General features: G+C 46.6%; 2 protein-coding genes across 5 annotated transcripts in view; one reads left to right on the plus strand and one right to left on the minus strand.

The window, feature by feature from the left end:
* Positions 1-2,066, plus strand: part of BCAS4 (breast carcinoma amplified sequence 4) — an 85,488-nt gene extending 83,422 nt beyond the window's left edge. For both annotated transcript variants that reach the window (XM_010363382.1, XM_010363383.1), the window contains one exon: positions 1,373-2,066. In XM_010363382.1, coding sequence (XP_010361684.1) covers positions 1,373-1,495 — 123 coding nt within the window. In that variant the 3' untranslated portion in view covers positions 1,496-2,066. The remainder of the gene's footprint in view (positions 1-1,372) is intronic.
* A 13,045-nt stretch (positions 2,067-15,111) lies between these two features.
* Positions 15,112-21,926, minus strand: part of ADNP (activity dependent neuroprotector homeobox) — a 44,307-nt gene continuing 37,492 nt past the window's right edge. For all 3 annotated transcript variants that reach the window (XM_030913893.1, XM_030913892.1, XM_030913894.1), the window contains one exon: positions 15,112-20,596. In XM_030913893.1, the coding sequence (XP_030769753.1) occupies positions 17,486-20,596 (3,111 nt within the window). In that variant the 3' untranslated portion in view covers positions 15,112-17,485. The remainder of the gene's footprint in view (positions 20,597-21,926) is intronic.

Raw genomic sequence — 21,926 nt, forward strand, 5'->3', positions numbered from 1 at the left:
CACACCCAGGCCATGCCCCAGACTAGTGACCTCCGACTCCCTGGTGTGGGCCCTGGGCATCAGTATTTCATAAAACTCCCAGGAGATTCCAGCACATGGCCAAGTTTGAGAGCCGTCATTCCGGGCGGTTGTTGGTAACCTGGTTTTTTCTGGAGACGCTCGGCAGACTGCAGGAGCCCGCCAGCCAGCGCGCAGTGAGCGGCTCAATGGGAAATCTCCCCTTCCCCGCCTCCCTCCACAAAAATCCTCACCAGAAACGAGGAAGCACTTCTTAAAATGGTTTTGTTTTTTGAAAGAGTAGCATATGCATATGGCAGGAACTCCAGGCAGCACAGATGGGTACACAGTGGAAGAAAAATCAGTCCTGGCCAGGTGCGGTGGCTCACACCTGTCATCCTAGCACTTTGGGAGACTGAGGCGGGCGAGTCACTGGAGGCCAGGCATTTGAGACTAGCCTGGCCAACATGGCGAAACCTCATCTCTACTAAAAAATAAAAAAATAAAAAAATAAAAAAAAATTAAAAAAAGCCGGGCGTGGTGGCGCACGCCTATAATCCCAGCTAACTTGGGCGGCTGAGGCAGGAGAATCGCTTGAACCCAGGAGGCGAAGGTTGCAGTGAGCCAAGATGGCACCACTGTACTCCAGGCTGGGTGACACAGCAAGACTCTGTCTCAAATAAAAAAAAAAAACATGTCACCAACCACAGCCACTGTACCCAGGCTCTGGGATGGCCCTGCAGAGCTGTCACGTGTCGGTACAGGTCCCTTTGTCACGTGTCTGCCCTTCTCACCTTGCTTTCTTAGTCCTTCTCTGCCAGAACGTATTGATCTGCCTGGCTTTTTTTTTTTTCTCCCGAGACATTGTCTTACTTTGTTGCCCAGGTGGAGGGCAGTGGCACAATCTCGGCTCACTGCAACCTCCGTCTCCCGGGTTCAAGTGATTCTCCTGCCTCTGCCTCCCAAGCAGCTGGGATTACAGGTGTGCGCTACCATGCCTGGCTAATTTCTGTATTTTTAGTAGAGACAGGCTTTGACTATGCTGGCCAGGCTGGCCTCAAACTCCTGACCTCAAGTGATCCGCCCACCTTGGCCCCCACAAAGTGCTGGGATTACAGTCATAAACCACTGCGCCTGGGCTGCCTGGCTCTTATTGATGCCTACAGGGTATTCCGTTATGGAGAGGGCATGACATGGATGTCTTGGTCCCTTTGGGTGACCAGCTTTGGCTGTCATAGGCAGTGCTGTTAGAGGAGCTCAGAGTCTTTGGTCATATGTGTGAGTCCTGCGGGATGAATTTGTAGATGGGGAATTCCTGGGTCATGGAACAAGTGGATCCAAATTGCCAATAGAGCACAATTTCTTGTCATTCCAGAAGTCGTCTGCACCAGTCCCCGTGACGTATGAGCTGCCCACACTGTATAGGACGGAGGACTATTTTCCTGCGGACGCCAGGGGGCCACAGCACCACCCCCGCACCTGCCCTCGGCCTGTGTGAGCTTTGGGGTCTTCCCATCAGGAATGCTGGAAAGTGACATTGTGTACATGCTGCAGCTTGGGGGGTTTTTTCTTTGTATTGCTGTTTATTTTATATTTTAAAAAGTTTTTTTTAAATGTCGAGATGGGCTCTCACTATGTTGTCCAGGCTGATCTCAAACTCCTGGGCTCAAGTGATCCACCCGCCTTGGCCTTCCAAAGTGGTGGGATCACGGGCAGCAGCCTCCGCATCCAGGCTGCTGCCATTTTCAGATTTCCTCCCTGCCTCATGTGAGACTACAGGGTTTGGAGAAGCAGTTGGAACCCACATGTGGTGCCTCGCACGTTAGCCTGCCTGGGGTTCTACAGGGGTTGAGGGGTCAGGCCTGGCAGGGCTGATGGACAGTGGGGACTTTCCTTCTCTCCATGATGGCTTTGCAGGGGCTCCATGGTCCTCTCCATGATGGGGTTTTGCACGGGGTGCGCTCTGCCACTGTGGTGGGTGGATGGGTGGATGGGTGCTGGTTGTGTTCCCTCTAGACCTCGGTGCCCACAGCCTTGAGGATCCTTCCAATAAAGGTGTCGAGAGCTCAGTCCTGGTCTGGTGTGAGAATGATGGGGAGTGATAGTTTCCTTTTCACCGGGGCAATGTTTTCTAGAAGGTTCCTCCTGTGCCTCACCTGTGAGGGCCTGACCCTGGGCATCTGTTTATGAGGCTCCAGCTGAGGGGAGGGGATAGTCCCGGCCTTTGGATTCCCAGCAAGAATGCAGAGGTCATTAGGACCCCCAGGGTCTTCAAAGGCTTGTTTACCCGCATTTCTTCCCATGCAGATGAGTTTCCTGCTATTGTCCTAACACTCCAGATTTCTCACGGTGACTTCAACCTGCAATGAGTATTTCTGGAATTCCTCGAAGAGCCAAGAGCACACACATACATACAGCCAAGTCCACTATGCACATACAGGACTGAACTGTAGACCTGCATTAGAATTTCAAGATAATCTGTGTGACCAAGGTGACTCATACCTGTAATCCCAGCACCTTGGGAGGCTGAGGCATGAGGGTCGCTTATGCACAGGGGGTCAAGACTGCAGTAAGTCGTGATTGTTCTACTGCACCTTAGCATGTGCAACAGAGCAAGACCCTGTCCCCCACCCCCCAAAAAATTTTTCAAGGAAGCCTAAAATGTTGACTCTGGCAAGAGAGAGTAGAGGCCAGGTGCAGCGGCTCATGCCTGTGATCCCAGCACTTTGGGAGGCTGAGGTGGGCGGATCGCTTAAGCCCAGGAGTTTGAGACCAGCCCGGGCAACATAGACCATGTCTCTATCAAAAATACAAAAATTAGTTGGGTGTGCTGGTGCACATCTGTGGTCCCAGCTACTTGGGAGGCTGAGGCGGGAGGATTGCTTGAGCCTGGGAGGTTGAGGCTGCAGTGAGCCATGATTGTGCCACTACACTCTGGCCTGGGTAACCAAGTGAGACCTTGGCTAAATTTTTTGTTTTTAATTAAAAACAGAAAAGCAGGGAAATAGTTTAGGACAATTTTTGGAATTAAAAGATATAGGTAGACCCCTTGTTTCTGGAAAAGTCGGCATTTTTCTTTTTTCTTTTTCTTTTTTTTTGAGATGGAGTCTCACTCTGTCACTCAGGCTGTAGTGCAGTGGCACGATCTCAGCTCACTGCAACCTCCACCTCTCGAGTTCAAGCTATTTTCCTGCCTCAGCCTCCCAGGGAGCTGGGATTACAGGAGCCCACCACCACGCCCAGCTAATTTTTGTATTTTTAGTAGAGACGGGGTTTCGCCATGTTGGCCAGGCTAGTCTCGAACTCCTGACCTCAGGTGATCTTCCTACTTTGACCTCCCAAGGTGCTGGGATTACAGGTGTGAGCCATCGTGCCCGGTCAGCATTTTTTTTATTGAGGTAACTTTTGCAATTTTTTTTTTTTTAATGAGACTCCTGTCACCCAGGCTGGAGTGCAGTGGTGTGATCACGGCTCCCTGAAACCTCAAACTCCTGGTCTCAGGTGATCCTCCTGCCTCAGCCTCCCAAGTAGCTGGGACCCACAGACGTGCACCACCATGCCTGGCAACTTTTCACATTTGTTTTATTTTTTGTAGAGACAGGATCTCCCTATATTGTTCAGGCTGGTGTTGAACTTCTGGGCTCAGGGGACCCTCCCGTTTTGGCCTCCCAAAATGTTGTGTTGGCAGAAACTTTTATTGAAGTATAATTTACTTTACAGAAAGGGGTGCCTAAGTGGTTCACTAAATTTTTCACAAACTGAATGCATCTATTTAAGCCTCACCAGACTGAGAAACCAACCAACCAACATTATCAGCACTCAGTAGCCCCTCATGCCCCCTTCTGGTCCATGCCCATGCCCACCCCCACCCCAGGCTGACAGCATACTGACATCTAACCGTATGGGCTGGAGTTTCTAGTTTCTGTGCGCTGTATAGAGAGGACACACGGGATGTGTACCTATGTTGTGTCATCTCTTGTCTCTGGCATCATTGGCTTGATGTTACCTTGGGAGGTGTCCCTGTTGCTGTGTTACTGTAGATCATTCATTCTCATGCCTGTGTTGTATTGGCTGGGACTGGTTTTAGCGAAGGGAGCTTGGACACTCTGCATGCCCCAGTGTGCTCAGGGAGAGCATGCATTGGATGGAAAGTTGGCCGGGTGCGGTGGCTCATGCCTGTAATCCCAGCACTTTGGGAGGCTGAGGTGGGCAGATCACTTGAGGTCAGGAATTCGAGACCAGCCTGGCCAACATAGTGAAACCTCATCTCTACTAAAAACACAAAAATTAGCCAGGTGCTGTGGTGTACCCCTGTAATCCCAGCTACTCGGGAGGCTGAGGCATGAGAATCGCTTGAACCTGGGAGGTGGAGGTTGCAGCAAGCCTAGGTTGTGCCACTTCACTCCAGCCTGGGCAATGGAGCGAGACCCTGTCTCAAAAAAAAAAAAAAAAAGAAAAAAAGGAGAAAGCTAATGTTAATGTTTTAGACAAGCGGTTGAGGACACTCATTTCCAGAAGGATGAGTATCTGCTGAGTGTTGGGCACTCCCAGGCTTCTTTCTCCTCCCAGCGCCTGAAACGGGCCAGGGAGAGTTGGAAGGAAATCCCATGTGATTAAGCCATAGCAATGTTGAGTGTCCTAAAGCAGAGACCCACAGGCTCTGCACTAGGAGCATGGCCCTGAGGTTAGCCTGCCTTGCGGCACTGTCCACTCCCACGCCTCTTAGCTGTGTGGGCCAGGCTTTTCGCTTGCTCTGAGTCCAGCCGCCCCTGCGTTAAGACATGAGGATGGCTCTGGCCTGATAGGTTGTGGTGAGGGTGACACGAGGTGAGCTGTGTGCGTGCTGGGCACACTGGTGAAGGGCTCTCAGTAATGGGAGGCTGCTGTTGCAGGGCCCCGGCTGCGATGGGGAAAGGGTTGATTGTGCTGCATTTTTCAGTTGACCAGCGGCATCCGAGGGCCTGAACAGTGAGTGACTCAGGAACTGCCCTTACATGTCAGAGTTAGAAGTCATGGGAGAGTAGAGGCTGCTCTCTCTGTCCTGTTAGGAGGGGTGAGGTTGCACAGGGAAATCTATAGGGAAAAGGTGACAAATGAACTGGAAGTAGCCATTCCAAAGTTCCTAGGATTTGCATTGTCAAACAATGAGCTTTAAGGGACACTTGGAGACACCTGGGAAGGAAGGCCGGGACACTGCGCCTTGCCACGAACCCCCAACCTCAGTCCTCTGAGCGGCTCCACTGTCCTTGTGCCAGGTGACTTCGTGTGCATCCTCATTAAAGCAAAGTGCCTGACGTTTCCATTGTCCAGTCAATGATGTCCTCACTTGCTGACTATTGATGGCCTCTAACCCCTTGGTAAGGATAACTGCAGCCTAGGAAAGGGTGATCTGATCTTTTTTTTCTTTTTGAAACAGAGATGGGGTCTTGCTATATTGTCCAGGCTGGTCTCAACCTCCTGGGCTCAAGTGATCCTCCTACCTTGGCCACCCAGAGTATTGAGATTACAGTCGTGAGCCACCGAGCCCTGCCGGTCTTTTTCTTTTGTGGCCGATGTTGGACAGGGACACCAGTAGAAAGGTCACTGCAGATTTTTTCCCAAGAGCAAGGCTCTTCGGTCAACCCCCTTTCCCACTTTGCCAGCGGATGTGAACTTCGTGCTCACCAAAGCAAGAGGTTTCAAGACAGCAGCCCATGGGGTTGCATCTGATTGGCAGAAATGTGTGGTTTGCCCTGAATTGTTTTACGATGTTTTCATGTTGTGACAATTGGGTAACCTGAAAAAATAGAGCCTCCGTACCTCACTCAGCACACCTGGAACAATTCCAAAATTGCAAATCAATTAGGAGTTTGATGTATAAAATGAATCTATTGGCCGGGTGCAGTGGCTCACACATGAATCCTACCACTTTGGGAGGCCAAGGTGGGTGGATCGGTTGAGCTCAGGAGTTCAAGACCAGCATGGGCAACATAGCAAAACCTCTTCTCTGTAAAAAGTACAAAAATTAGCCAGGCATGGTGGTGCTTGCCTGTAGACCCAGCTACTTGGTGGGAGGCGGAAAGATTGCTCAAGCCAGAGAAGTTGAGGCTGCAGTGAGCTGAGATTGTGCAGCCACTGCACTCCAGCCTGGGTGACAAAGTGTTTACTTTAAAAGTAAAATAAAACGAATCTATTGAAGAAATAGGTAAACACATTGGAGAAGTGTACAAAATCAAGAAGCCATAAAAGAGGTCAATTTGGCCGGGCGCGGTGGCTCAAGCCTGTAATCCCAGCACTTTGGGAGGCCGAGACGGGCGGATCACGAGGTCAGGAGATCGAGACCATCCTGGCTAATACGGTGAAACCCCGTCTCTACTAAAAAATACAAAAAACTAGCTGGGCGACGAGGCGGGCGCCTGTAGTCCCAGCTACTCAGGAGGCTGAGACAGGAGAATGGCGTAAACCCGGGAGGCGGAGCTTGCAGTGAGCTGAGATCCGGCCACTGCACTCCAGCCTGGGCGCAGAGCAAGACTCCGTCTCAAAAAAAAAAAAAAAAAAAAAAAAAAAAAAAAAAAAAAAAGAGGTCAATTTGATTTATATATATATATCTATATAGATATAGATATATATAAATTTTAAACCTCTGCATGGCAAAACCAACAGAAAACTCAACCAAAACATCCCAAAACAACAAAATCCGAAGCAAATTCAAAAGATAGATGACAAATTGGGAAAATATATTTGCATCTCATGCTACAAAGGGATAATCTCCATAATAAATGTCACCTAGAAAAAACGGAAACGGTGGCAAAACAGGCAAAGGCTATAAACAGGAGTTTCACGGAAAATGCAAAACATGGAGATACTCAACCTTAATGTATGCCAATAAGTATGGAAAAATACCCTGAGATTTTTCACATTTCAGGTTGGCAAGGATTAAAATTTTTGATGACACTATTGATTCTGTTTTGTTTTGTTTTTGTTTTTTTGAGACAGTATCTGCTCTGTTGCCCAGGCTGGAGTGCAGTGGTGTGATCTCGGTTCACTGCAACCTTTGCCTCCTGGGCTCAAGCGATCCTCCCAATTCAGGCACCCAAGTAGCTGGGATTAAAGGTGTGTACCACCATGCCCAGCTAATTTTTGTGTTTTTAGTAAGATAGGGTTTTGCCATGTTGGCCAGCTGGTCTCAAACTCCTGGCCTCAAGTGATCCGCCTGCCTCAGCCTCCTAAAGTGCTGGGATTACAGGCATGAGCCACTGTGCCTGGTCTTGTTGGTGACATTTTGAAGAAACGTATTCTTATACATTGATGGTTGGACACCATTCTCATGGGGGGCAATTGGCATGCCTATCAAAATTAGAAATGGTTCTAGTTACTCAGTAGGCTGAAGCAGGAGTATCGCTTGAGCCCGGGAGGTTGAGGCTGCAGTGAGCCGTGATCATGCCACTGCACTCCAGCCTGGATGACAAAGCAAAACCCCATCTCTTTAAAAGAAAAAGGGTGTGGGGAGGGGGAATGTCCTCAGACCCAGTAATTCCACCCTAGGAATCCAGTTTACACACACAAGAAATAAAAGATAAATGTACAAGGTTAGTCACTGCACAGTGAGATAGCAAAAGATTAGAAAGAACCCAAGTGTTTATTGATCTGGGTTTTATTCCTTTATAGCCCAACCATATGATGGAACACTATAATGTTGTAAAAATGGATTAAGGGTTCTTTATGAATTGGTATGGAAACCTCGCCAAGATATGAAAGCCAAATGCAGAAAAATGTACGTGGTATGCTATTATCTATGTGAAAAAGGCATTACCATTCTCTGGAAGGATAAACACAGATTTGAGAATGGTGGATATCTGGGGTGAGAGGTATCCTTTTCACTGTACTTTAAAAATTTTGATATTTTGATGTTTGCCTATTCAAAAAATGGTTAAAATCAGTTGCCACCAATTAAAAATTAGGAGAATGCATATAAATAACTGAATTTCCTGTTTGCTTGTTGCCTTAAGAATGTGAGCGCACTGTTTTTAGTGCCAGATATTCTAATTTAAAACAATGAGCTAAATAAAGTCAAGTTGCTTTGGGGGGTCCTGCCCTCCAGGCTTTTCTTATACCCAAATTATTTCACTAATTTATTTCACCTGCCTAGCCCCTGTGGGCATTTGCATTTGAGATCCATAAAAGCAGAGACTCAGACAACGGGAAATTTATTCCAAGTATATGGAGTGTGTGAAGAAATGCATCTTGGTCTCAGCTTCATGTGGTAGAGGATGGCAGCTGGATGGTCACTGCAGTTCAAGCAATTGGCAGTCTAGCTAGCACCTCTGTACCCCAATTCCAAACTCCCTGAGGATGAGGCATGGGGTCCCACTAGAGAAGTGTGTGCTGTCCAGGGCTCTCTTTTGGGAGGTGACTGATACCAGGTCAGACATTGTAAGAAAGCTACACCAATATTCCTCATGAATACAAATGCAAAATCAAGAAAATATCAGGAAACAGATTCCAGCAACATATCAAAAAGGATTATATGCCATAACCAAGCAGGATTTCTTCCGGGAATGCAAGGTTGGTTTAACATCTGAAAATCAGTGTACCACACCGTATTAATAAAGGACAAAAACCACACGATCATCTCAATAGATGCAGAAAATAAGCATTTGACAAAATCCAACACCTACTCATGACAAAAACTCTCCTTCTTGGGGTAAAAAGGGGAGTTCTTGAGAAGGTTAGAAGTTACCCCACAATGTCTGCTTATAGGGTTTACTAACTCCCTGGAGATGTTTAGTTGTCCCAGGCAGCTACAGGTGTCCAGGAATCTTCCTCTCCATCTTAAAGCAAAATCCCACTAAATCCCACTTTGCATTATGGTCAAGAGTGCAAACATCTTTGGAAGGGGTTCAGAGTAGTTCTAATTTCAAGCAGCTGTCACAGAATCGCCTCTGAGTTCCCTGGGCTCGCTGTGGATTCAAAAGCCTGGAAATTCTTACAGGTGATCATCAGCTTGATGCATTTCAGGCTTGCAGCAGTAGGAGGGAGTGGAGGACAGCAGGTCTGAGGCTGGCCTCTGCAGTCTTTGCCGGGCCTTCTGGCAGAGTGCTTTAAGGACTGCTCATGATGCTGGATTTGGAGAATTAGTTAAAGGGAGGACTGCAGGGGACATATGCATCACATTTGGTCAGAATGAACATATGGTTCCCCTGAAAAACCAAACCAGTGAAGCCTGAGTGCCCGAGGCCAGCCTCTTCAATGAGGAGGGGTTTCTCACTGGGCATTCCATGGAGATGCTCCGTTGTAGACGTAACGGGCAGAGTTTCATCCAGAGGAGCCAGGCCGAGGTGAATGAAAGGGAGGAGACTTGGAGGAGTGGGTCTTCTGTTGGCATCCTCAAGCCTAGTGCTGCTGCAGTGGGGACTCCACCCAGAAGGTAAGGATTCCAGCTTAGGCCATGGTCTCTTTGTTGCCGTGATGAATCGAGGAGATATTGGGGCGAGTCAGGTTGCATCTCTGAGTGTACAGTTTCTTCTTAGGCTGCTGGCAGGTGTTTTTGAATGGCGGGGAAAGAGAATAAATGGTCTCAAAGGAAACTGCCTGGAGCAGATATGCTATTCAGGGAAAGACTCCAGCTTGTAGCCCACGTTCACTGCGCATCTCTTTAAACCATCAGTTCTGTCTGGGAATCAGCTGGGTCACACCTCAAACCAATTACATCAGAATCTCCAAGCAGGGGAGGGGGAACCTTAGCATCGCCTGTCTTTAAGGCTCCCCAGGTGATTTCAGTATGTAGCCAGGGCTGGGAATCACTGCTTCCAAATAATACCAGTTAAGAGACTTTTCAGGATTTGCTTTGTCTTCTGAGTTGGAGCAACTGCACCTTTTATCTGGTTTTCATATGGCACAAGGCTTCCTTTGAAGTGCTGGGTCCTCAGCATCCCTCTGCACCTTCTGAGTGTAGCACGGAATTGGGTTTGAACTGGTTTCACCTGAGCTCCAGAGATGGGTCCTGACTGGACTAAGCCAACCAGGGTGATGCTAGCTCAGTGACTGACCAGGTAGCTTTGGACTAAGCCCATCAGCTTAGTCAGACGTTCTGGAATGGTCCAGTTGGCTCAGAATTCAGGATTCTTGCTCAATACTGAATGAAGGGCAACCTCTCAGGTTAGGTAAGTGGGAGGCACCCTATGAATACCGGGGTGCCTGCCTAGGAGGAAGTGTCCCTGTGGGTGGCAGGATGGAGACAGAAAACCTGAACCCTTGCTGATGTCCCTGAGCAGCTTGCCCTCCCCAGACACAGCCAGTTGCCTCCTTGTCACCTTTATTAAGCCCAGTCTGAGTTGGATTTCCTGTTACCTGCCAGTGAGAATCCTAATTAATATAAAAGGGCCTGAGGTTGGGTAAATCACTGCTAAAGGAAGCAGAGGCCAGGGTGGGCTTGGAGCCCGTCTCTCAGCCCCTAGCTCAGCGCTCTCTAGCAGAGTCATCCTGGGATAAGGCAGGTCTGGGCTGAGGCTCATTTTGGTGCTCATGGATCTGTGACCCTGTTCTGATTTTCCTTTTTTTTTTTTTTTGAGATGGAATTTCGCTCTTGTTGTCCAGGCTGGAGTGCAATGACGTGATCTTGGCTCACCACAACCTCTGCCTCCCGGGTGCAAGCAATTCTCCTGCCTCAGCCTCCTGAGTAGATGGGATTACAGGCATGTGCCACCATGCTCGGCTAATTTTTAGTAGATACGGGGTTTCTCCATGTTGGTCAGGCTGGTCTCGAACTCCTGACCTCAGGTGATCCACCTGCCTCGACCTCCCAAAGTGCTGGGATTACAGGCATGAGCTAGGTGCCCGGCCTGATTTTCCTTTTTAATAGCGCAAGTCTCAGGCTTTCAGCCTCAGCATGCGATAACAGGTGGCAAAAATCTAATGTTTGTCTTGTATTTACTTTGTCACTTTTTTTTTTTTTTTTTTTTTTTTTTTTGTTGAGACGGAGTCTGGCTCTGTCGCCCGGCTGGAGTGCAGTGGCCGGATCTCAGCTCACTGCAAGCTCCGCCTCCCGGGTTTACGCCATTCTCCTGCCTCAGCCTCCCGAGTAGCTGGGACTACAGGCGCCCGCCACCTCGCCCGGCTAGTTTTTTGTATTTTTAGTAGAGACGGGGTTTCACCGTGTTAGCCAGGATGGTCTCGATCTCCTGACCTCGTGATCCGCCCGTCTCGGCCACCCAAAGTGCTGGGATTACAGGCTTGAGCCACCGCGCCCATAGTCACTTTTTTTTTTTTGAGACGGAGTCTCGCTCTGTTGCCCAGGCTGGAGTGCAGTGGCCAGATCTCAGCTCACTGCAAGCTCCGCCTCCCGGGTTTACGCCGTTCTCCTGCCTCAGCCTCGGGGAAGCTGGGACTACAGGCGCCCGCCACCGCACCCGGCTAGTTTTTTGTATTTTTTTAGTAGAGACGGGGTTTCACCATGTTAGCCAGGATGGTCTCGATCTCCTGACCTCGTGATCCGCCTGTCTCGGCCTCCCAAAGTGCTGGGATTACAGGCTTGAGCCACCGCGCCCGGCCCTAATAGTCACTTTTATGGTCATCTGAATTTGTGGCAGATTATGCTGATTTTGCTTTTTGGTGACATCGTTTTCCTTTAAAAGGGGGAGTGAGGGCGAGGCATGGTGGCTCACACCTGTAATCCTAGTAGTCGGGAGACTGAGGCGGGAGGATTACCTGAGCCCAGCAGGTTGAGGCTGCAGAGCTGTAATCATGCCACTGCACTCGAGCCTGTGTGACAAAGGAGACCCTGTCCCCCCAAAAAAGTGGCAGGAGTTGAGACATACTAGGAACATAAAGCAATTGTGAGGCAGATGTGGCAAAACTGACAATGGTGGTGGAGTGTGAGTTTGGGGAACGCTAAGCCAGGGACTGAACACCGTGAGGGTGGGGCTCACACATCTTTTCATTCATAGCAGCAGCCACCTTGCTTCCGAGGCCAATCTCTATCCTAGGCCCGGGGGCATGATGTGGCCAGAAATACCAGTGGCTGGGGACTCAGATATCCCATGTCCTAGTCAGCAGCTTCCCCTTTGCCAGCTGAGATGTCAGGACAAGTTAGCTTCTCTGCACCTTCATGTCAGCACCTGAAACCTGGGGTTCCTACACCCTTTACAGGGTTTGGGCGTTTTTGGAGGAGTGCGGAAGGATTGGGGTTGGACTGTTTTGAGAATACCTTGGAATCCAGCACTCTACAATTAGTCCCAGGAACTACATATCCATTCTGAAAATACCCGTTGGGTAGCTGCATATTCATGATGCCTGAGCTTCAGGTGTTTTTAGGAACATTGTCCTTGTAGGGTGTAGAGAAGCCCCTTATCCAGAGGCCTCTCCTTGGGGAAGAGGGTTCTAGCTGAGCTTCCCCAGGGGATGCTGATCCAGCTTTGCTGGCAGACGGAGTGGCATCGGGTAAGTCATGCCACTGTCTCTTCCTGTGTCTTCAAGGCGGGATCTCTACTTTTGATTCCTAGACTTGCAGATGGCTACTTCATATACACAGCTGTCACGTCCCACTGCAGTCTAGGATGGCAGCCAGTACAGCACTCACATCAAGTATATTGGAAAAGCCCTTTTACTTCTACTGCTTTATGGTTCCTAAAAGGTGCCTTGTCTGCATATTAAGAGTATCCATTTTGCTTCACTTGTAGTAGTAAGACACTATTAAAGGTACACACACAAAATAAGGATTCTTTCTTTTCTTTCTTTCTTTATTTTTATTTGAGACAGAGTCTCGCTCTGCCGCCCGGGCTGGAGTGCAGTGGCCGGATCTCAGCTCACTGCAAGCTCCGCCTCCCGGGTTCACGCCATTCTCCTGCCTCAGCCTCCCGAGTAGCTGGGACTACAGGCGCCCGCCACCTCGCCTGGCTAGTTTTTTTGTATTTTTAGTAGAGACGGGGTTTCACCGTGTTAGCCAGGATGGTCTCGATCTCCTGACCTCGTGATCCACCCATCTCGGCCTCCCAAAGTGCTGGGATTACAGGCTTGAGCCACCGCGCCCGGCCTTCTTTTCTTTAAGACGGAGTTTCACTCGTCATCCAGGCTGGAGTGCAATGGTGCTATCTTGGCTCACTGCAACCTCTGCCTCCTAGATTCAAGTGATTCTCCTGCCTCAGCCTCCTGAGTAGCTGGGATTACAGGCACCTGCCACCACACCCGGCTAATTTTTGTATTTTTAATAGAGACAGGGTTTCACCATGTTAGCCAGGCTGGTCTCAAACTCCTGACCTCAGGTGATCCACCCGCCTCAGCCTCCCAAAGTGCTGGGATTACAGGCGTGAGCCACCGTGCCCGGCTAAAATGATTTTTAATTGCAAAAACCAGTTCAGGTTTAAATGGTCTTACGCCTTAAGGCTAGGTGGTGTCCTAGATGGGGAAGGGGTTTGCATCACAGATGCATTGACGCCGTATGCTGAAAACACACACATGCAACCAAACTCATTAAATAGCGTGGAAGATTTGTCCTGGAAATGACTAGGGACCTTCCTTCCCACGTCCCCTCCTCTTGGTTGGAACACTTTGAAATCATGACTTAAGAATTTTCAGGGGGTGATTTTGACTATATTGCAACTCTTACATGCTGACTTTAAAGCACAACCCCACCTATATTGTAGCTCCACTGCATTCAGGTTACAGTGAGTAGTCTGTTACTAAAGTGATAACAAGTTGGTGGGAAGCAGGATGCAAAGAATTAGCAAATGGGGACCCCTTCCTTTGGTCAAGTTTTCAAGCCAACTTTCCAGTAGCTGGGAGAAATGCCTTTGTTTCAAACCTGCCTGTCAAGTTTCTATCAGCTGTTATTTTTCTAGATTACCTCCTGGTGACCCACTGATAATTGGTATGCTGGAATGCCATTTCCTAATGATGGGAGCGGCCTCTTCATTTCTAGTCTTCCAGAAGCTTTTGAGATGTTCTTCCATGACATTTTGGTGAAACATGCCTCAACTGGCACCTAATTATTGCTCAGCAGGGGGGTTAGAAGGGTCACAACAGGCAGGAAAAAAAGAAAAACTGCCTGATACTCTGCAAAATCCATGTATTCAACATGTTCTACTTAATTTCATTAGGGAAAGAAAATTTCCATCACTCAAGCTAAATGGTTCTCAAATGCTAGTGGCATAGTACCACCTAGAGATGGACAGGCGTGGTGGTTCACGCCTGTAATCCCAGCACTTTGGAAGGCTGAGGTGGGCGGATCACGAGGTCAGGAGATGGAGACCATTCTGGCTAACATGTTGAAACCCCGTCTTTACTAAAAATACACACACAAAAAATTAGCCAGGCAGGGTGGCAAGTGCCTGTAGTCCCAGCTACTCGGGAGGCTGAGGCAGGAGAATCGCTTGAACCCAGGAGGCGGAGGTTACAGTGAGCTGAGATGGTGCCACTGCACTCCAGCCTGGGCAACAGAGCAAGACTCCATCTCAAAACAAAACCAAAACAAAACCAAACCCCGAGCCACCTACAGATAATTCTTGAGCCTCATCTCAAGGCCTCAGTGCTAGTCTGAGGTCTAAGTAGTAAAGAAACTACGTGTCTGTATGGCAGTACTTATTTAGCAATGAGCAGGTTTAATCGTTTCTAGCGTGAAGCATCTCAGATGGGAAACTCCCGTGTTTAATATATCCAGTTTTCAAATCTGGCACTCATTTTGTTCATGCCAGAAATGGATGTCGTTACAAAGGGGCAGGCATTGGGATCAAACTGACATAAAACTCTAGAGCAGTATGAGAGGCAGATACCCTCTCTGCTTGAATTTCAAGAGGGAACAAAGCTGTTCTTCTCTCCCTATAGTCTACAATGATGAAGAACCAAAGATAGGATGAGAAAATGCTCTATGATGAATGAACAGGGAGAGAAACCACAGTCCTAGCTTGTCTGACTATGGAACTCATTCCCACAAGAAAACTTGCAGGGCCAGAAACACGCCCCACCCCCTCCTGCAAAAAAACAAAACAAAACAAAAAACCACCAGACTTCTCTAGGATACTTAGCTTTTCTCATGTTAGAATTGTTCAGCCTACATTTATAGGCATTCTGTAATTAGGAGGTGCCATGTTGCCATAGCCAACAATCTCCACATTATTTGGAAAGCAAACAGCAGCAACAATATTCTTTTAAAATGGCTTTTATTGAGACACTTTTAGGGATTCTGCAACATTTCCAGTTGGGAATCTTTATTTCCAACTCTTAGGGTGGCTAAACCCTTTTCTGAATGCCAAAAGGCACACTCCCACCACCTTAATGAGGAAACACACTGATCTGTCTCTACTCCGAAAGCCAACTGGGACCTGGACCCCAAGCCCTGTGGTGTCTTGTACGAGTCTCATTAGTCCTCCACGTACAACTCAGAAGCCTGTTAACCAGGGAGGGTAACTTCCAAATAAACGTGAGCTGGCCTAAATCCAGCTGGTATTTCTGATTTGGTAATCTACAGCATCTTAATTTGGGGACATCCTGTCCTAAGTTTTGGCTGGCGCATGTAGAATTTATAATCTACCTGTATAACAACAGATGTAACGTAGCTCCGTTCCAGCCCCAAATTCCTTAAAGGTTCTAATCTATTCTTGCACTTGTTCCTGTACTGTTGTTGAGAAGCTTAACATTTTAGGGAGAGGCTGGTCAAATCTCTACTCTCTGGTAACAGCATTAACAAGAGTCTTTTGGAAAGGGACTCAGAAGTTATGGACATCAGCCACTTCAGACTTCTTTACACCAGTATCCTTGACAGGTGACTGACCAGCCTCCTCATGGACTGCAGCATCCCATCGTTTTCATTGCTGGAAATGCTGGCCTAATTCTGCTTCCTTGTAACCTTCTGCTTTTTAGTACAAGTTGCTCTTGGGAATCTACGCATGGTAAAAATACCAGCTCCTTCCATCTTTACAGCCCTGTAAGTGTGTGCTCTTCAAAGCCTTTCCCTTAATAGCAAGATGGCCAAGAGTGGTACAGAGGCAGAGCTGCCTGCACTACAACTGTTCCCAGTGTGAGGTGAAAACGAACACTGAACTTCATCTACAAGGAAAAAAAACAAACAAACAACCCATCAGGCTATTAAGATTCTGCTTGCAAATTAATGCCAATCCATGTTTACATTTGTTTTTTTTTTTAAATCACTGAGACATTTACATATATATCCAGGCTCTGCTCCTTAACAAAAGGTGAACTGAAAAACTCCAGGGTGTCTATTTTTCAGTTAAAAGAGAAAAACAAAACAAAACAAAACAAAACAAAAAAAAACGCAAAACAGATTTTGTACCAGGTGCCTCAAGAGAAAGCATTCTTTATGCAGACGACAGATCTTGGGTTTTCCACAAGTTTCCTCTGTGACTGTGGCTGCCATCTCTGATGAAAGAGTTATGGCATTAAATGGCAAAAGATATAATGGACACACAGGACTGTCATGGGTAATAAAGCAAATATTTACATTAAGCACAATACAGCAATTTATTTAGATGCTTAAAATGAATACAAAGGGAAATAAAGATCACAAAATTATACATACTACAACAGTGTGTCATATATTAGATGGTATAAATGAATGCACCATGATGGTGTTGAACTAAAGATAAAACTAAATATCCAAAATGCAGCACTCATTGGTTTGCTGCTTCAACACAACACACTTTTATACAGATCTAAAAGGTGTCAAAATTAGTAGCTGCAAAGTCAATTCTTGCATGTGATTTTAGCTTAAAAGATTTCAGAAAACAGATCTGAAATACCAGTTTTTGTTTTTGACAGCTGTAATGTCAAGGATATTCAGAACAAGAAAAATCCTATAATACAAGAGAGTCCAGATATATATCTTACGTGGCTGGCCTCTGTTGCAAGATTGTACAAGGTTATGTGCAAAAACTAAGTCTGTCCAAAAGTCCATACTAGCGCAGTTTTGAGCTTTTGCTAGGTAAACTAGATATAGCGTTTATTACACAGCAAGGGCAACACTAAAAAAAGAAATCTATAATGGGCACACAATAACAGTATCATGAGCATCACTTGAATAGGTCTAAAAGACTGTACAAATATACATTTCAACTATTCAGAATGAATACATGAAAAAAAATCGCTTTTCCCAAAGTCTACTATACACATTAGACTGGTAGCTTGTATGTTGGCCCTACACTACCATGTGAATTAGGTTAACGCTTCTCAAAGACATCTGACCAATCATTTCACAGAGGGAAAGAAATGTTGAAAAGGCAGATAAAATAAACCTCTGCTTTTCCTCGTATGTATTCATGAGCCACCAGCTTATTGGTTTTTCACATTTAGTTACCGTGTCTGTCAGAGAAGGTTCTGAAGCAAGATCAGCCTGTCGTGTCATAGACTTAGAAATAACCACTGGAACTGCAGCGGCCACATGCCCCCCGGTCCAACCAGTACTCACAAGGCAGTACCAGTGAGAAGACAGCTTTGCAGTCACACTGAATGGAGATCAGAGTTCCAGGCTGCAGCATGTCACCAACGCCAAGGAACCTGGCACTTAGGCCTGTTGGCTGCTCAGTTTAACTCCGGCTAAGCTGCCATGCATGGGCTCAGCTACTCCGTCAGTCATGTTGTCAAACTGTTCCCCATCCTCACTGTCAATTGTGCTATTCTGCCACTCAATCTGGGGGTTAGATAAGCGCTCATCATTCTCAGCTGCATTCTTCCACTGTGACTGGTCCTTAGACCAAAATCCTTCAACTTTTCCATAGGAACTATTCTTCCATTTCAACTGCTCTCTGTCACCTTGCATGGTAGCCTTTTTTTTGGCAGCTGGCTTACTGCTCCTTGCATCTTCACTTTGGGAAGACTCATCAGACCAGGTTCCTGGTTTCATTTCACAGGTATTGTCCTCAAAGTCTGACACTTGTTGGGATCCAGGCCCACTCTCAGATGGAGAAGCTCCGTCTTTCCACTCAACAACATCGTCTTGGTCAACCTCACTATCAGAAGCATTGTGCATTAGTTTGGTTGGTTCCTCAGTCAAATGAATAGTTTCGTATTTTGAACCATCCTCCTCTTTTTGGTCTAGCTTCTCCTCAGATTCTAAAGCATCCTCAGGAATTACCTTCAGTACATGTTCCTCTGGGTTACTGTTAGAGATTTTAGGCTCAACTTCAAAAACAGGGTCAAAAGGGCTACCACTTTCATTGGATTCTTCTTCCAAATTTTCAAAACTGTCTGAGGAACTGTCATCTTCTTTCCCAAGGTTAAGCTTTTTGTCAGCAGTCTTACTAGCATTGACTCTGGAATCCTTCTCATCATGATTTTCAAATAGCCACTCAGCATCAAAATCCATCTCATGCTTGACTTTATTTAATTCTTTCATGTTAAACCCCAGCAACACGCCAGGCTTGTACTTTTCACAATCACGGACACATTTCTTCCTTTTGTTACTAAAATGGGAAGCAATGTCACTCTTCCATAACCATAAACTGGCTGCTAGCTTCTCAATTTCTCTCCTGGTGGGATAGGGCTGTTTGTTGAAATACTTTGTTAGAAAGCTTTTCCTGGCTTCATAGGAATCATCTTCATGACCCTTGGGGTCTAAAGCTAAAACAACAGGCTCTTCAGGCTTCTCTTCAAAGAAGCTGGGTGAATCACTATCATCATCTAATTTTCGTTTTTTCAGTAAGGGAAATTCCATTTGCTCATAAGTGCGCTTCACAGGTGCCAGGCTTGGAGACTGATTAAGCCGAGAGGGTGCATTTGTCTTATCCTGGCCATTTTGGGTCTTTCCAACACCCCTGCAGTGAACTAGATGCAGAGTGATAGTCGAGGCGGTCATGTTGCTGGTATACACACCAAGGCAATGGATACACTTGTAGGTGAGCTTTTTCTCAACTGGATGAACCGTCTGAATAACCTGGTGCCTCTCTCGTAAGTGATGTGCAAGTGCATCAGATATGGGTCCTTTTAGGATTGAAAAGCAAAGAGGACAAAGGGTTTTCCCAACATCTTTTTTATAGGGCACTGCAGCTTGAGGTGAACTTTTAACAGGGATATCTGCCTTTTCCTGAACTTTTGGCTGTGGCTTTGGAGGAACCGGAGGGTTATTTTGGGCATGGTAAGCAACAGATTCAGCTGGGGCATCCCTCAGATTGTATGTGGTCACCAGGAGATGGATGTTAGTGTGACTACCCTGCTGCAATGTCAAATCAAAGCTCAAAGTAGAATCTGTTTTAGGTCCCATCTCTTCATCAATGTGAACCATCCGCATGTGCGCGGCCATCTTCTCCACATCATTGAAAGTTGAACGGCAATATGGACAAGACAGACCATGAATTAACATATGGTTGAGGAGAGTATCTGTGGGCAAATAGCGATTACAGTAGAGGCATTTGCTAGTAAAATTGTGTATCTTCATAATGTAGTTGGCTACTGCTGGGACTTTCTCAGCTTTATGTTCTTTTTCGAAGTGCACACTATAGACATTTTCAGGAAAAAGCTCATTACAGATTGTACATATTTTCCACTTTTGAGTTGAGGAAGTGTTACCTGGGGGAGGGCCTGTGGCAGCTGCAGCAGGTTTGGAACTGGACTGACCTAACACTCTGGATGCCTGTGACTGGGAGAGGGAAGGAGACTTTAACTGGCCCGATGAGAGAGAAGAGGCATTAGCAGACTGCAGTGAGTATCTTGCTGGTGCCTGGGACCTCTGCTCTGACCCAAGCCCATAAGACCTTCCATTTCCACTTGGAAGTAACTGCTTTACAGACTGAGATTGTTGAGGAATAGAAACTGGTGCATTGCCACCTAGACCCAGTCTCATTGACTGACCAACACTGTAACCCTGGCCTACAGATTTGACTCCATAGTTGTTCTGCTGCAGGTGAACACTGGACATCATGTTGACTCCTGTAGAATTTAAGTTAGGCTTTGGTATTGAGAGTCTATTCACCATCTGCTGTGATGGTAAAGACCGGACATTTCCAGAAGCAAGGGAACCGATTCTTGGTGGAAGTCCCATGCTCTTCTTGTCTTGAGGTTTGGGAGCAATTAGCATCAAGGGTTTGGATCGGGGAACCACTACATTTGTGTGCCCAATCATGGCAGTGACCTGATAGCCTATACGTTCATGGTCTTCAATGACATGCTGTACCAAAGCTTCATAGGACTTTGGCATGAAAAGGCATCGCTTGCAGTGAATACTACTCTCTTCTCGGGCATTTGAGCCTAAGGGGACTGCCCCATTGAGTGATTTTTCTCCTGCCTTTGCTATGTAAGGTGCTGCCACATGCTGAAAATGTTCCCTGTAAATGTGCTTCCTAACTATTTCGTAAAGAGGATCTCGGTAAGTGCACTTCTTACAGTAATAAACAGCTTGCTCTACACTGTCAGCCTGCTTAGGTTTAAGGCCATCATTTTTGTTTTTATCTTTGAAAGTGCTGAGGCTGCTACTTGGTGCGCTGGCGTTTGGAGCATGGAATATTTTAATGTGTGTTTCCAAAGTCTTTTTGTCTGCATTGAAGGTACAGTAGGGGCAATTAAGGAGAATCCTATTTTCAAAGTCTTCACTATGGACATTTCGGAAATGACTTTTGTAGGCAGAGAAGAATTTTGAGGAAAATGGACAAGCGCTGCAGCAGAAAGGTTTTGTCCGATAGTCCTAAAGTAAACACAAAAACTAAAATTAGAATGCCACTTCAGATAGGCAGTTAACAGATTCCAGATCCCCCCCAGACATTCTTAATAATGCATTCACTTTAGGCCAGGCGTGGTGGCTCACTCCTGTAATCCCAGCACTGTGGGAGGCTGAGGTGGGTGCATCACCTAAGATCAGGAGTTCAAGACCAGCCTGGCCAACATGGTGAAACCCCATCTCAACTAAAAATACAAAAAAATAAGCTAGGTGTAGTGGGTGCCTGTAATCTCAGCTACTTTGGGAGGGTGAGGCAGGAGAATCGCTTGAAGCTGGGAGGTGGAGGTTGCAATAAGCCGAGACCGCGCCATTGCACTTCAGCCTGGGTGACAACAGCAAAACTGTCTCAAAAGACAAAACAAAAAAAAGCCACAGATTTTATTATGTTTTTTCCTTTTGTATAGTTAACTTTATAAAACTGAAACTCAAAAAAAGCTATCCTAAACCAAATATTTTTGTCAGTGTAAATTAAAAAGTCAATGCTAAGTTCTTAATGTTTAGGGAAAAAAAGTCACATTTTAGCCAAACTAAAGACAAATGACTTCAAGACAAACATTTTGCAGCTAGAAGTAACAATAACCTAAATGAAGGAAGTCGCTAAAGACTTCAGGTTTACTACACAGTCACGTGTTGCTAAACCACAGGGATGCATTCTGAAAAATGCATCATGGTGTGAAATCCTAGAGTGTATTCACACAGACCTAGATGGTGCAACCTACTACACACCTGGGCTACATGGCACAGCTTATTGCTCTTAGACTACAAACCTGTACAGCATGTTTCTGTACTGAATACCATAGGCAATGATTAACACAATGGTAAATATTTGTATGTTTAAACATAGCTAAGTACAGAAAAAGTATGGTAAAAATACGATATAAAAGATAACTGGTACAACTATATAGGGCACTTACCATGAACAAAGCTTACAGGACTGTAAGTTGCTCTGGGTGAGTCAATATGAAAGCCTGGAGCATTACTGTACACTACTGTAGACTTTATGAACACTTAAGCTACACAAATTTACTAAAAACAAAACAATTTTTTTGAGACAAAGTCTTACTCTGTTGCTCAGGCTGGAGTGCAGTGGCACAATCGGCTGACTGCAGTCTCAACCTCTTGGGCTCACGCGATCCTCCCACCTCCACCTCAGTCCTGGGGACTACAGGTGTGTGCCACCACACTAGGGTAAATTCTGTAGAGATAGGGTCTCACTGTTGTCCAGGCTAGCCTTGAACTCCTGGGCTTGAGGTCTCACTGTTGTCCAGGCTAGCCTTGAACTCCTGGGCTTGAGCAA

This window comes from Rhinopithecus roxellana, chromosome 13 (assembly GCF_007565055.1).
Source record: "Rhinopithecus roxellana isolate Shanxi Qingling chromosome 13, ASM756505v1, whole genome shotgun sequence".
Classification (NCBI taxonomy): domain Eukaryota; kingdom Metazoa; phylum Chordata; class Mammalia; order Primates; family Cercopithecidae; genus Rhinopithecus; species Rhinopithecus roxellana.